Source organism: Bombina bombina, chromosome 2 (genome assembly GCF_027579735.1).
Source record: "Bombina bombina isolate aBomBom1 chromosome 2, aBomBom1.pri, whole genome shotgun sequence".
Taxonomy (NCBI): domain Eukaryota; kingdom Metazoa; phylum Chordata; class Amphibia; order Anura; family Bombinatoridae; genus Bombina; species Bombina bombina.
Window position 1 is genome coordinate 824323753 of NC_069500.1, and position 13732 is coordinate 824337484.

Consider the following 13732-nt stretch of genomic DNA (forward strand, 5'->3'; position numbering starts at 1 on the left):
TTCAACTCTCATCATAAGTGTGTAGCTTCTGCAAATTATGGAAATATTAAAGCTCAAACTGGAGTTCAATTAGATATAATGATGTATATATAATCAATAGATGTCGGATCAGATGTAACCCGGCAAACCGGGGAAGGATTTCAGCCATGTGGAGAGCAGCCATTGTAGGCATCTACTGTCCATTCTACATTTACCAGTTCATGTATACAGCAAAAAATGTTTTGCAGATCTCCTAGGATCTTCATTTTTTTGGATAGATGCTGTTTTACAAGACTAATAATTTGTGGATTATTAAGAGTTCCTTGGGAGTTCTAGAAGATGTGTTTTCTCTGGATTGCTACTTGGACACCACCCCCCCCCCACACACACACACACAATGCCATCTTTTTAAAGTCGATAGTCATTGTGCAAATAGTCATATTCAACTTTTTTTTAATTACTTTACTAATCAAAAAGTTGTTAAATTGATGGATAGACTTATTGAAGTGACACCAGTTTCCCAACGTTTGGTTTTATGTCACTTAGAAGTTTGGAAATCTTATTGGTGCAGTTGCACAACTCCAAACTTTACGGAAAGTGTATTCTACTTACCTAAGCACTGTGTAGTGCATACCACACAGTTTATTTCCAATGACAACACACAAAAGATTTGAAAACCATCAACAGAGGACCATGTCCAAAGATACTAAAAACACAGCAGGGATTGCTGTGTTTCTTACTACTACACTGAAATTCCAAAATGTGCAGTTAATGTTGACAATATGTAATACTGTACAGCACTGGTAAAACAAACAATGTAAGCATTCTGTACAAGTGGCTGCAATCTATCGCAGTCAGAGAGAGTGTATGATAAACCCACACTTTTACAAGTAAATGTCTTGAAAGCAATGAGTGATAACATTTCAAATACAAATTGAGAATGTTGTTTGTTTTGGGAATCTAGTGCAACAAGTTATGACCAACATACTTAAAGAGGGCTTTTAGCATCCTCTCCCACTCCTTGACTACTAGCACCCCCATAGTAATCCCAGCACCCCCTTTCACTTATTGTGCCTATAAGTGCCCCCCTTGGTAATCCCAATGCCCCCAGGTGGCAATACTGCACTTTGGAACCACTGCTATAGAATATTGCTCAAGACATATAAAAACTTTGGACTTGTAATATGAGCTCTAAAATAGAAGCGATAAGGGCTATGCTAAAGCAATGTTAATGCATAATGGTGCTAAAGTTTTTGTGCTTTATTTATAAGCTAGCCCTTAAAGGGATACTAAACCCAAATTTTTTCTTTCATGATTCAGATAGAGCATGCGATTTTATGCAATTTTCGAATTTACTCCTATTATCAAATATTTCTTCGTTCCCTTGCTATCTTTATTTGAAAAAGAAGCCATCTAAGCTAAGGAGCCAGACAATTTTTGGTTCAGTCCACGGACAGCACTTGTTTAATGGTGGGTGCATTAAGCCACCAATTAGCAAGCGCAACCAGAGTTGTGAACCAAAAATGGGCCGGCTTCTAAACTTACATTCTGGCTTTATACATAAAGACCTAGATTTGGAGTTTGGCGTTAGCTGTGAAAACCAGCGTTAGAGGCTCCTAACGCTGGTTTTAGGCTACCGCCGGTATTTGGAGTCACTCAAAATAGGGTCTAACGCTCACTTTTCAGCCACGACTTTTCCATACCGCAGATCCCCTTACGTAAATTGCGTATCCTATCTTTTCAATGGGATCTTTCTAACTCCGGTATTTTGAGTCGTTTCTGAAGTGAGCGTTAGACATCTAACGACAAAACTCCAGCCGCAGGAAAAAAGTCAGTAGTTAAGAGCTTTCTGGGCTAACGCTGGTTTATAAAGCTCTTAACTACTGTACTCTAAAGTACACTAACACCCATAAACTACCTATGTACCCCTAAACCGAGACCCCCCCACATCGCTGACACTCGAATAATTTTTTTTAACCCCTAATCTGCCGACCGCCACCTACGTTATCCTTATGTACCCCTAATCTGCTGCCCCTAACACCGCCGACCCCTGTATTATATTTATTAACCCCTAATCTGCCCCCCTCAACGTCGCCTCCACCTGCCTACACTTATTAACCCCTAATCTGCCGAGAGGACCTGAGCGCTACTATAATAAAGTTATTAACCCCTAATCCGCCTCACTAACCCTATAATAAATAGTATTAACCCCTAATCTGCCCTCCCTAACATCGCCGACACCTAACTTCAATTATTAACCCCTAATCTGCCGACCGGAGCTCACCGCTATTCTAATAAATGTATTAACCCCTAAAGCTAAGTCTAACCCTAACACTAACACCCCCCTAAATTAAATATAATTTAAATCTAACGAAATTAATTATCTCTTATTAAATAAATTATTCCTATTTAAAGCTAAATACTTACCTGTAAAATAAATCCTAATATAGCTACAATATAAATTATAATTATATTATAGCTATTTTAGGATTTATATTTATTTTACAGGTAACTTTGTATTTATTTTAACCAGGTACAATAGCTATTAAATAGTTAAGAACTATTTAATAGCTAAAATAGTTAAAATAATTACAAATTAACCAGTAAAAGAAATCCTAACCAAAGTTACAATTAAACCTAACACTATACTATCAATAAATTAATTAATTAAATAAACTACCTACAATTAACCTAACACTACACTATCAATAAATTAATTAAATACAATTCCTACAAATAAATAAAATTAAATAAACTTGCTAAAGTACAAAAAATAAAAAAGAACTGTTACAAAAAATAAAAAAATATTTACAAACATAAGAAAAATATTACAACAATTTTAAACTAATTACACCTACTCTAAGCCCCCTAATAAAATAACAAAGCCCCCCAAAATAAAAAAATGCCCTACCCTATTCTAAATAACTAAAGTTCAAAGCTCTTTTACCTTACCAGCCCTGAACAGGGCCCTTTGCGGGGCATGCCCCAAGAAGTTCAGCTCTTTTGCCTGTAAAAGAAAAAATACAATACCCAAGCCCCCCAACATTACAACCCACCACCCACATACCCCTAATCTAACCCAAACCCCCTTAAATAAACCTAACACTAAGCCCCTGAAGATCTTCCTACCTTATCTTCACCTCACCGGGTTCAACAATCTGTCCAGAAGAGCTCCTCCGATGTCCTGATCCAAGCCCAAGCGGGGGGCTGAAGAGGTCCATGATTCGGATGAAGTCTTCATCCAAGCGGGAGCTGAAGAGGTCCATGATCTGGATGAAGTCTTCTATCAACGGCATCTTCAATCTTCTTTCTTCCGGATCCATCTTGCAGACCTCCGATGCGGAACATCCTGCTGGCCCGACGGACTAACGACGAATGACGGTTCCTTTAAGGGACGTCATCCAAGATGGCGTCCCTCGAATTCCGATTGGCTGATAGGATTCTATCAGCCAATCGGAATTAAGGTAGGAATATTCTGATTGGCTGATGGAATCAGCCAATCAGAATCAAGTTCAATCCGATTGGCTGATCCAATCAGCCAATCAGATTGAGCTCGCATTCTATTGGCTGATCGGAACAGCCAATAGATTGCGAGCTCAATCTGATTGGCTGATTGAATCAGCCAATCGGATTGAACTTGAATCTGATTGGCTGATTCCATCAGCCAATCAGAATATTCCTACCTTAATTCCGATTGGCTGATAGAATCCTATCAGCCAATCGGAATTCGAGGGACGCCATCTTGGATGACGTCCCTTAAAGGAACCGTCATTCGTCGTTAGTCCGTCGGGCCAGCAGGATGTTCCGCGTCGGAGGTCTGCAAGATGGATCCGGAAGAAAGAAGATTGAAGATGCCGTTGATAGAAGACTTCATCCGGATCATGGACCTCTTCAGCTCCCGCTTGGATGAATACTTTATCCGGATCATGGACCTCTTCAGCCCCCCGCTTGGGCTTGGATCAGGACATCGGAGGAGCTCTTCTGGACAGATCGTTGAACCCGGTGAGGTGAAGATAAGGTAGGAAGATCTTCAGGGGCTTAGTGTTAGGTTTATTTAAGGGGGGTTTGGGTTAGATTAGGGGTATGTGGGTGGTGGGTTGTAATGTTGGGGGGCTTGGGTATTGTATTTTTTCTTTTACAGGCAAAAGAGCTGAACTTCTTGGGGCATGCCCCGCAAAGGGCCCTGTTCAGGGCTGGTAAGGTAAAAGAGCTTTGAAATTTAGTTATTTAGAATAGGGTAGGGCATTTTTTTATTTTGGGGGGCTTTGTTATTTTATTAGGGGGCTTAGAGTAGGTGTAATTAGTTTAAAATTGTTGTAATATTTTTCTTAGGTTTGTTAATATTTTTTTATTTTTTGTAACTTAGTTCTTTTTTATTTTTTGTACTTTAGCAAGTTTATTTAATTGTATTTATTTGTAGGAATTGTATTTAATTAATTTATTGATAGTGTAGTGTTAGGTTAATTGTAGGTAATTGTAGGTAGTTTATTTAATTAATTTATTGATAGCATAGTGTTAGGTTTAATTGTAACTTAGGTTAGGATTTCTTTTACAGGTAAATTTGTAATTATTTTAACTATTTTAGCTATTAAATAGTTCTTAACTATTTAATAGCTATTGTACCTGGTTAAAATAAATACAAAGTTACCTGTAAAATAAATATTAATCCTAAAAAAGCTATAATATAATTATAATTTATATTGTAGCTATATTAGGATTTATTTTACAGGTAAGTATTTAGCTTTAAATAGGAATACTTTATTTAATAAGAGATAATTAATTTCATTAGATTTAAATTATATTTAATTTAGGGGGGTGTTAGTGTTAGGGTTAGACTTAGCTTTAGGGGTTAATACATTTATTAGAATAGCGGCGAGATTGGGTCGGCAGATTAGGGGTTAATAATTGAAGTTAGGTGTCTGCGATGTTAGGGAGGGCAGATTAAGGGTTAATACTATTTATTATAGGGTTAGTGAGGCGGATTAGGGGTTAATAATTTTATTATAGTAGCGGTGCGGTCCGGTCGGCAGATTAGGGGTTAATAAGTGTAGGCAGGTGGAGGCGACGTTGTGGGGGGCAGATTAGGGGTTAATAAATATAATACAGGGGTCGGCGATGTTAGGGCAGCAGATTAGGGGTACATAGGGATAATGTAAGTAGCGGCGGTTTACGGAGCGGCAGATTAGGGGTTAATAATAATATGCAGGGGTCAGCGATAGCTGGGGCGGCAGATTAGGGGTTAATAAGTGTAAGGCTAGGGGTGTTTAGACTCGGGGTACATGTTAGGGTGTTAGGTGCAGACGTAGAAGTGTTTCCCCATAGCAAACAATGGGGCTGCGTTAAGAGCTGAACGCGGCTTTTTTGCAGGTGTTAGGTTTTTTTTCAGCTCAAACAGCCCCATTGTTTCCTATGGGGGAATCGTGCACGAGCACGTTTTTGAGGCTGGCCGCTTGCGTAAGCAACTCTGGTATCGAGAGTTGAAGCTGCGTTAAAAATGCTCTACGCTCCTTTTTTGGAGCCTAACGCAGCCTTTTTGTGGACTCTCAATACCAGAGTTATTTTTATGGTGCGGCCAGAAAAAAGACGGCGTTAGTTTTTCGGGTCGTTACCGACAAAACTCCAAATCTAGCCGAAAGATAGCAAGAGAATGAAGAAAAATGATAATTGGAATAAATGAGAAAGTTGCTTAAAATTGCATGCTCTATCTGAATCATGAAAGAAAAAAATTGGGTTCAGTGACCCTTTAAGTTTATTTTTAATTGTGTATTGTGTTTTAATATAGTTTCTCAATAATGCTTTCATATACAGTGGCACAGCTGAGACAATAATAGTGTTACTAACTTCATCACTGCAAGCTACAAGGTTAACTAATAATACCATATATGGAGTCAATCTATTTTAAATGTACCTTGTTGTCTTCTTCTGTACCTGAAGTTATACCTACAAAAAAAAAAATAAACAAGTTCAAAAATAGAATCCTGATTTGAAAAATGTGTTGACAGGTTTAAAAATAGTAGACAATAGGAGATAGTAGCAGAAATGATTATTGTTGTGTATAGGCTATTTTTTTCTGTCAAAAATAAATAAATGATTAGTTAAAGGGACACTGTACTCAGAATTTTTCTTTTGTGATTCAGATTGAGCATGAAATTTTAAGCAACTTTCTAATTTACTCCTAGTATCAAATTTTCTTCCTTCTCTTGGTATCTTTATTTGAAATGCAAGAATGTAAGTTTAGATTTTTTGTGAACAACCTGGGTTGTCCTTGCTGATTGGTGGATAAATTCATCCACCAATCAAAAACTGCTGTCCAGAGTACTGAACCCAAAAAAAGCTTAGATGCCTTCTTTTTCAAATAAAGATAGCAAGAGAACGAAGAAAATTGATAATAGGAGTAAATTAGAAAGTTGCTTAAAATTTCATGCTCAATCTGAATCACAAAAGAAAAATTCTGAGTACAGTGTCCCTTTAAGATAGGAAAGCTGTGAAAAATCTGTAGATAGAAAAAAACAGTAAATGTGTATAAAGATCCAATAGAGAAGTAGACAAATATCACTACATAATATCATCAAATGTATTGTTATTTACATAAAGTTAAAATAATTTGAAAAATACACAGAGAGAGCAGAAATCTGTGTTCTAAACGGGGTTAAAGGAATAGTCTAGTCAAAATTAAACTTTCATGAATCAGATAGAGCATGCAATTTTAAACAACTTTCTAATTTACTCCTATTATCAATTTTTCGTTCACTTGGTATCTTTATTTGAATGTAAGTTTAGGAGCCGGACATTTTTGGTTCAGCACCTGGGTAGCGCTTGCTGATTGCTGGCTATACACCAATCAGAAAGTGCTACCCAGGTTCTGAACCAAAAATTAGCTGGCTCCTATGCGTATAGTCTTGTTTTTTCGAATAAAGATACCAAGAGAACGAAGCAAAATTGATAATAGGAGTTAATTAGAAAGTTGATTAAAATTGCATGGTCTATCTGCATCATGAAAATTTAATTGTGAGTAGACCATTCCTTTAAGCTTTTATACATCTTTCTTCAATCAATACTCACAAATGCATCAGTTTTTAATTTATAGACTGTTGAACAATTAATTATTAATATAATTTTGTATCACAGCCAGTGGTTCATCTCTGCAACTAACTATATCCACCACACCTCACTTGATATTTTTGGAATTTCAGTGCAGCTATTGGAAATGATTGTTAAAATATTCACCTCTATTTATCAAGCCGTCAACCGCAAATATGCTGGAATTCCGCAGCGTATTTGTGGCGAGGCTGATTCGCCATAGTTATCAAGCCCTACAGACCGGCAAAAGTAGAATTTAGTGACGTAGCATACGATCTGCTGGACTCAGACCGACACAGATCAATGCTTACGTCACTCCAGATGTTCTGAATGCAAGTTCGGCACAATCTGACTACTTTTGCTAGTTATCAAAGAACAACCAGGTACGCTCGCCACCATTCCGGCCCAGCATACCTGGTTTTCCCATAGGAATCAATGGGAGTCTGAACGCAGTGAAAGTTCATGTTCACTGCTGCCCGATATCCAATTGATTCCTATGGGAAGTGTCTGCACCTAACACCCTAACATGTACCCTGAGTCTAAACACCCCTAATCTGCCCCCCCTACATTGCCGCCACCTACATTATACTTATTAACCACTAAACCGCCGCCCTGTCACCGCCGCCACATACATTATACGTATTAACCCCTAAACCGCCGCTCCCGGACCCCGCCACAACTAAATAAAATGTTTAACCCCTAAACCGCCGCTCCCGGACCCGCCGCAACTAAATAAAATGTTTAACCCCTAAACCGCCACTCCCGGACCCCGCCGCCCCCTACATTAAAGTTATTAACCCCTATCCTGCCCCCCCTACACCGCCACCCCTACATTAAAGTTATTAACCCCTATCCTGCCCCCCCTACACCGCTGACACCTACATTAAAGTTATTAACCCCTATTCTGCCCCCCCTACACTGCCGCCACCTACATTAAAGTTATTAACCCCTAAACCTGTCTAACCCTAACACCCCCCTAACGTCAATATTATTAAAATTAATCTAAATAAAATTACTATTATTAACTAAATTATTCCTATTTAAAACTAAATACTTACCTGTAAAATAAACCCTAAGATAGCTACAATATAACTAATAATTACATTGTAGCTATTTTAGGGTTTGTTTTTATTTTACAGGCAACTTTGTATTTATTTTAACTAGGTACAGTTATTAAATAGTTTAAAATAAATCCTAACCTAAGTTACAATTACACCTAACACTATACTACAATTAAATAAATTAAATACAATTACCTACAATTAAATAAAATTAACTAAAATTAACTAAAGTACAAAAAACCCACTAAATTACAGAAATTTTTTTTACAAGAATTTTAAACTAATTACACCTAATCTAAGCCCCCTAATAAAATAAAAAATCCCCAAAGTATTCAGCTCTTTTACCTGTAAAAAAAGAAATACAACCCCCCCAACATTAAAAGCCACCACCCACACACCCAACCCTACTCTAAAACCCACCCAAACTCCCCTTAAAAAAACCTAACACTAACCCCCTGAAGATCACCCTACCTTGAGACGTCTTCACCCAGTTGGGCACAAGTGGACCTCCAGACCGGCAGAAGTCTTCATCCTATCCGGGCAGAAGAGGACATCCAGACCGGCAGAAGGCTTCATCCAGGCGGCAACTTCTATCTTCTTCCATCCGACGAGGAGCGGCTCAATCTTGAAGACATCCGACGCGGAGCATCCATCGATCCTGACGACTAAACGACGAATGACGGTTCCTTTAAATGACGTCATCCAAGATGGCGTCCCTTGAATTCCGATTGGCTGATAGAATTCTATCAGCCAATCGGAATTAAGGTAGGAAAAATCCTATTGGCTGATGCAATCAGCCAATCGGATTGAAGTTCAATCCGATTGGCTGATCCAATCAGCGAATAGGATTGACCTTGAATTCTATTGGCTGTTCCGATCAGCCAATAGAATGCGAGGTCAATCCTATTGGCTGATTGGATCAGCCAATCGGATTTAACTTCAATCCTATTGGCTGATTGCATCAGGATAGGGGTTAATATGTATAATGTAGGTGGCGGCGGGGTCCGGGAGCGGCGGTTTAGGGGTTAATATATTTATTATAGTTGTGGCGGGGTCCGGGAGCGGCAGATTAGGGGTTAATATATTTATTATAGTTGCGGCGGGGTCCGGGAGCGGCAGTTTAGGGGTTAATATATTTATTATAGTTGCGGCGGGGTCCGAGAGCGGCAGTTTAGGGGTTAATATATTTATTATAGTTGCGGCGGGGTCCGGGAGCGGCGGTATAGGGATAAAACAGTTTAGTATAGTGTGGGTGCTTAGTGACAGGCTAGCAAAAAAGCTGCGAATAAGCGAGATCGATGACTGTTAGTTAACAACAGTCCGCTGCTCATCGCACCATACTTTGTGCGCGGTTTTTTGACAGCTTTCTTGATAAATTTGGCGAACGTATTCAGGTCCGCGGCGGCGATGTTAGACGAGCTTAGGCGAGCGTATTGGGGCCGTCGTATGCAGGTAAGTAGACAGCTTGATAAATAGAGGCCATTAACTAAATTTCCTGTAAGTTACTGTTCTTCGGTGTTTATGTTCATTTTTGTTTTGTGTTTGTGTATACTAGTTTTGTGACAGTAACTTTACAGTATATACAGGAGACAATTAGGCACTAATCAGGCCCTTTTGCTCTTTATTTTTGGTTTCAAAGGTGTTCTGACTTAGCAAAAAGCAGTTGCTACCAGTAGTTATATCTATATTTCAGTTTATATTTATGGCATTTTGTTATGTTATTTATTAGTTTTAGTGTATAATCACACTTTAGTTCTGAGGTACCACTGTATTCTGTGATAAATAAAAATAAATAAAAAAGAGGTACAAAACATTATTTAAATTGTATTTATATTTGTTTAGACGCCACAATGTAGGGAACTATAAAGAGATACATATTTAAAATAAATAAATAGAATTTCCAGGATCTTTCCAAATTCTCAAATAATATAGGCAGTTTGAACCACTCAAGAACTTACCAAAAATTCTCTGACCAATGAAACATTTCTTAAAGGTCATGACATTCTGAGTTAGGGTGCCTGTCTTGTCTGTGAAGAGGTACTCTATCTGCCCCAACATATCACTAAGGCTATTGCCTCTGGTTTGGGCAGGGGTGTCCGTGTCTGGGTAGTACATGTCCAAATCATTGTTGATGAAGAAGTTAAGGATGATGTGAATCACATCCAGCCTATATGAGAATCAATTATTATGTTACTAGACATACATATATATATATATATACACACACACACACACACATATATATATATACATATATATATATATATATATATATATATATATATATATATATATATTAATGAGCGAATAAAGCACTCACTGGTCTTGAAGGCTGTGAAGTTTCGGGGGTTAACAAGCCCCTTCCTCTGACAAACAAACAGTGAGTGAGAATGAGACTTATAAAGCCATGAAAGGCCCACCTACAGCAGTCTACCAATGTGAGAGCACCATGTGCAAAAATAAAACAAATGTTTAAAAGCAGCAAATTAGCTGAGAAAGTGAATAAACCAACGTGTTAATATGTCAAATACAGTGGCCAAAAGATCATGCATAAGAGCCACCAAAACTGAAAACTAAACCTTAGTATCCATGGCGACATCCAGGACCGTCTTTAACACAGGGCAAAAGGGGCAGCTGCCCTGGGCCCAGTCTCTGTTGAGGGGCCCAAGAGTCCTAAAAAAAAAAAAAAATTTTTTTTTTTTTATGGTTCATACCAGACTGCTGATGTGACATGGGGAACACATCCAGCCATTTCCCACTGCATCAGAAAAGGTCCTACTGGGGTTACCACTGTTACCAGGTACCTGCTCTGCTGGTGGGGATTGTTTCTGGGTAGGGCTGACTGTAGGCGCATGCAGCAGAAAGCTGGAGCGGCAGACACATGAGGATTTGAGCATCTGTGCAGCTGCATACACTGCTCTCTTCAGTCTTGAGGCTGTGTGACTCATCTCACACTGTATCCATGCAGCCTTGGACAGACAGCATCCAGTCTACTGGTCCCCTTAGCCCTGCTCTTTCTGCTGTGGCCCTAAGATCAACTAACTGAAGTTTTTTAGGGGAATAGTGCTTTGTAGAAAGGTGTCAGTGGGAAGAATAAGTGAGTGCACACACGCCCCTCCCCATGCAGCATTGTCTAGTTCAGGGTGAGAGGGAACTTGTTCCTAGCAAAGAAGCGACATGTGCTGGTGTGGCTGATGTATAGCGTCATGCTGATACTTCACACATTAATGTAAGGTTTATTTTTATAGTTTTTATTTTCTCTCTGTCTCAGATTTTACGGCTTCCCATAGTAGTTCTGCTGTTCCAGTCAGTAAACTTATATTTGTCTGCACCTCCATGCTTCCTCCTTTACCTTGCTTTGCTCCTGTTGGCTGCCCTAAATCTCTTTAACCAGCTAACCTCACACCAGAATCACATTCGAAAGAATATTAAATGAATCCACAGTGGAGGAATTTATATATTTATTTACTTATTAGTACTGCTTAGGTCCAGTTTCACATATTGCATTTTTTTTTTTTTTAAATGATTAGCCCAGCAGTGGATGATCCACCGCTGGGCTAATAATAATAAAAAAAATTGATTTAGTTGTTTTTTGGGATGTTGGGGTGGAGAGCAAAATTGCATGGGGTGGGGGGGGGCAAGAAATTTTTTGCCCAGGGTCCAATCAATATTAAAGACGGCCCTGGCAACATCTTTTAGTTAGTACTGGTGATTGGTCCGTCTATTGGGGCATGACCACACCCCTTGCTGTGATTGGTTGGATGGTCCACCCCCTTTTTGTTATTTTCTGAATAGACTTAATCTGTACACTGATCGTTCGATATTGCTTTTTGCTAGCTGAGCCATATGGGATGAGCCAGGCATTCGCCAATTGACACTTTTATCTGGACTAGTCGAGCAACATAGTTTGTAAATCCCGGCATCGCACCAACTCATTTGTTTTGCCTACCTAGTGATTTGAGTTGCCATCTCTATGTCATGGTTGTATAGACACGGAGGAGCTTTATTTTATGAGTTGAATAGTGACAGGATTTTGTATTATTTTTTTATTTTGCTAATCTACAGACGATATTGTTATTTTTTTACCAGTTTACCCTTTGACACTTTGGGGGCGTGATCACGCCCCTTTTTCACGATTGGATGATGTTTTAGTTGTTTAGGTGGTTACTAAGGATACGCACCATGTACGAGTATACCAGTCAGTTCGGTTTTCATTAGCGTTTTGTGTTTCAGTATATCTTTATTCTGTCAGTTTGGTTAGACTAGTCCCCTATGATGGTTCCTGTGCTTCGAGTATGACTTTGCTTGTTGGAGCGCTTGCAACACTGTTGATGAGTCACGCTGATATTGAGATAGTGGATGATGTCATAAAGGGGTGTGTTGTCCACAAGCAATCCGGCCCAGCCTTTTTTGACTGCAAATATTTGTAAATATATGTGTTTTACTACGTAATTTCTGTTGATAATTAAGTTCGGTTTAGTTTTCAGTTTTGGTGCCCCTTATGCATGATCTTTTGGCCACTGTATTTGACATATTGACACGTTGGTTTAATTACTTTATCAGCTCATTTGCTGCTTTTAAACATTTGTTTTATTTTTGCACATGCTGCTCTCCCATTGGCAGACTGCTGTAGGAGGGCCTTTCATGGCTTTATAAGTCTCATTCTCACTCTCTGTTTGTTTGTCAGAGGAAGGGGCTTGTTAACCCCGAAATGTCACAGCACAATAAATTTATCACGTTGTTGACTGAAGACCAGCGAGTGCTTTATTCTCTCTTTAATCTTGTTATACCAAGAGCACCCACACACACACACGCACATACACATACATACATACATACATACAACACACAGAAAACCTGGCACTCACTCACAATAAGCCCAGGACCACGTGAAGGTCTCCCTAACCAAGCAGCTACACAATGCATGCTTTCAAACAAACTGAGAACCAACATCACGGTGTCACAGGCATTTGTAATTTCCCTTAAGCAAATACAAAACAAAGAAACTGACTGCTCTCTGACTGGACAGGGTACACATCCCACGTAACTGTACAGGGTACATATCCCAAGTGCCAGGTTTTCTGTGTGTTGTGTTAATAATTTTTGTATATATAATTTTATTTATTTATTTATATATATATATATATATATATATATATATATATATATATATATACATATATATATATATATATATATATATATATATATATATATATATATATATATATATATATGGGAGAGAGAGAGAGAGCCACCACTGTTTCTGACTTGGAGAGAGACACACATTGCAGCTGAACTGAGAAAAGCTGATAAAAAATATATGCTCTATATTAAGGATACCAAGACAGCGAAGTACTCCAAGAGGCTAACCACTAATCTACACAGGAAGCTCAAGGGATACCTTCACCATCAGAAGCACATCCCTACATACTCCAGGAGGCTTACGAAACTGGAATAACCATCTCATTCGGATACAAGGAGGAGATCAAATTATCTACATATACCCCCAGTGCGGCATACTTACCTCATTAGATTGGGGTAATATCTGGTAAGGGTATTAAATACCATCTATTACTTCATATCAACTGTATATTGGAGATCCACTACGG

The 13732-nt window shown here is 38.7% G+C and overlaps 1 protein-coding gene across 1 annotated transcript in view; it reads right to left on the reverse strand.

Annotated features, from left to right (window-relative positions):
• LOC128647319 (phospholipid-transporting ATPase IC-like) overlaps nucleotides 1–13732 on the reverse strand; it is a 304249-nt gene that overhangs the window by 165099 nt on the left and 125418 nt on the right. The window contains exon 11 of the mRNA XM_053700103.1: nucleotides 5888–5919. Within this exon, the coding sequence (XP_053556078.1) occupies nucleotides 5888–5919 (32 nt within the window). The remainder of the gene's footprint in view (nucleotides 1–5887; nucleotides 5920–13732) is intronic.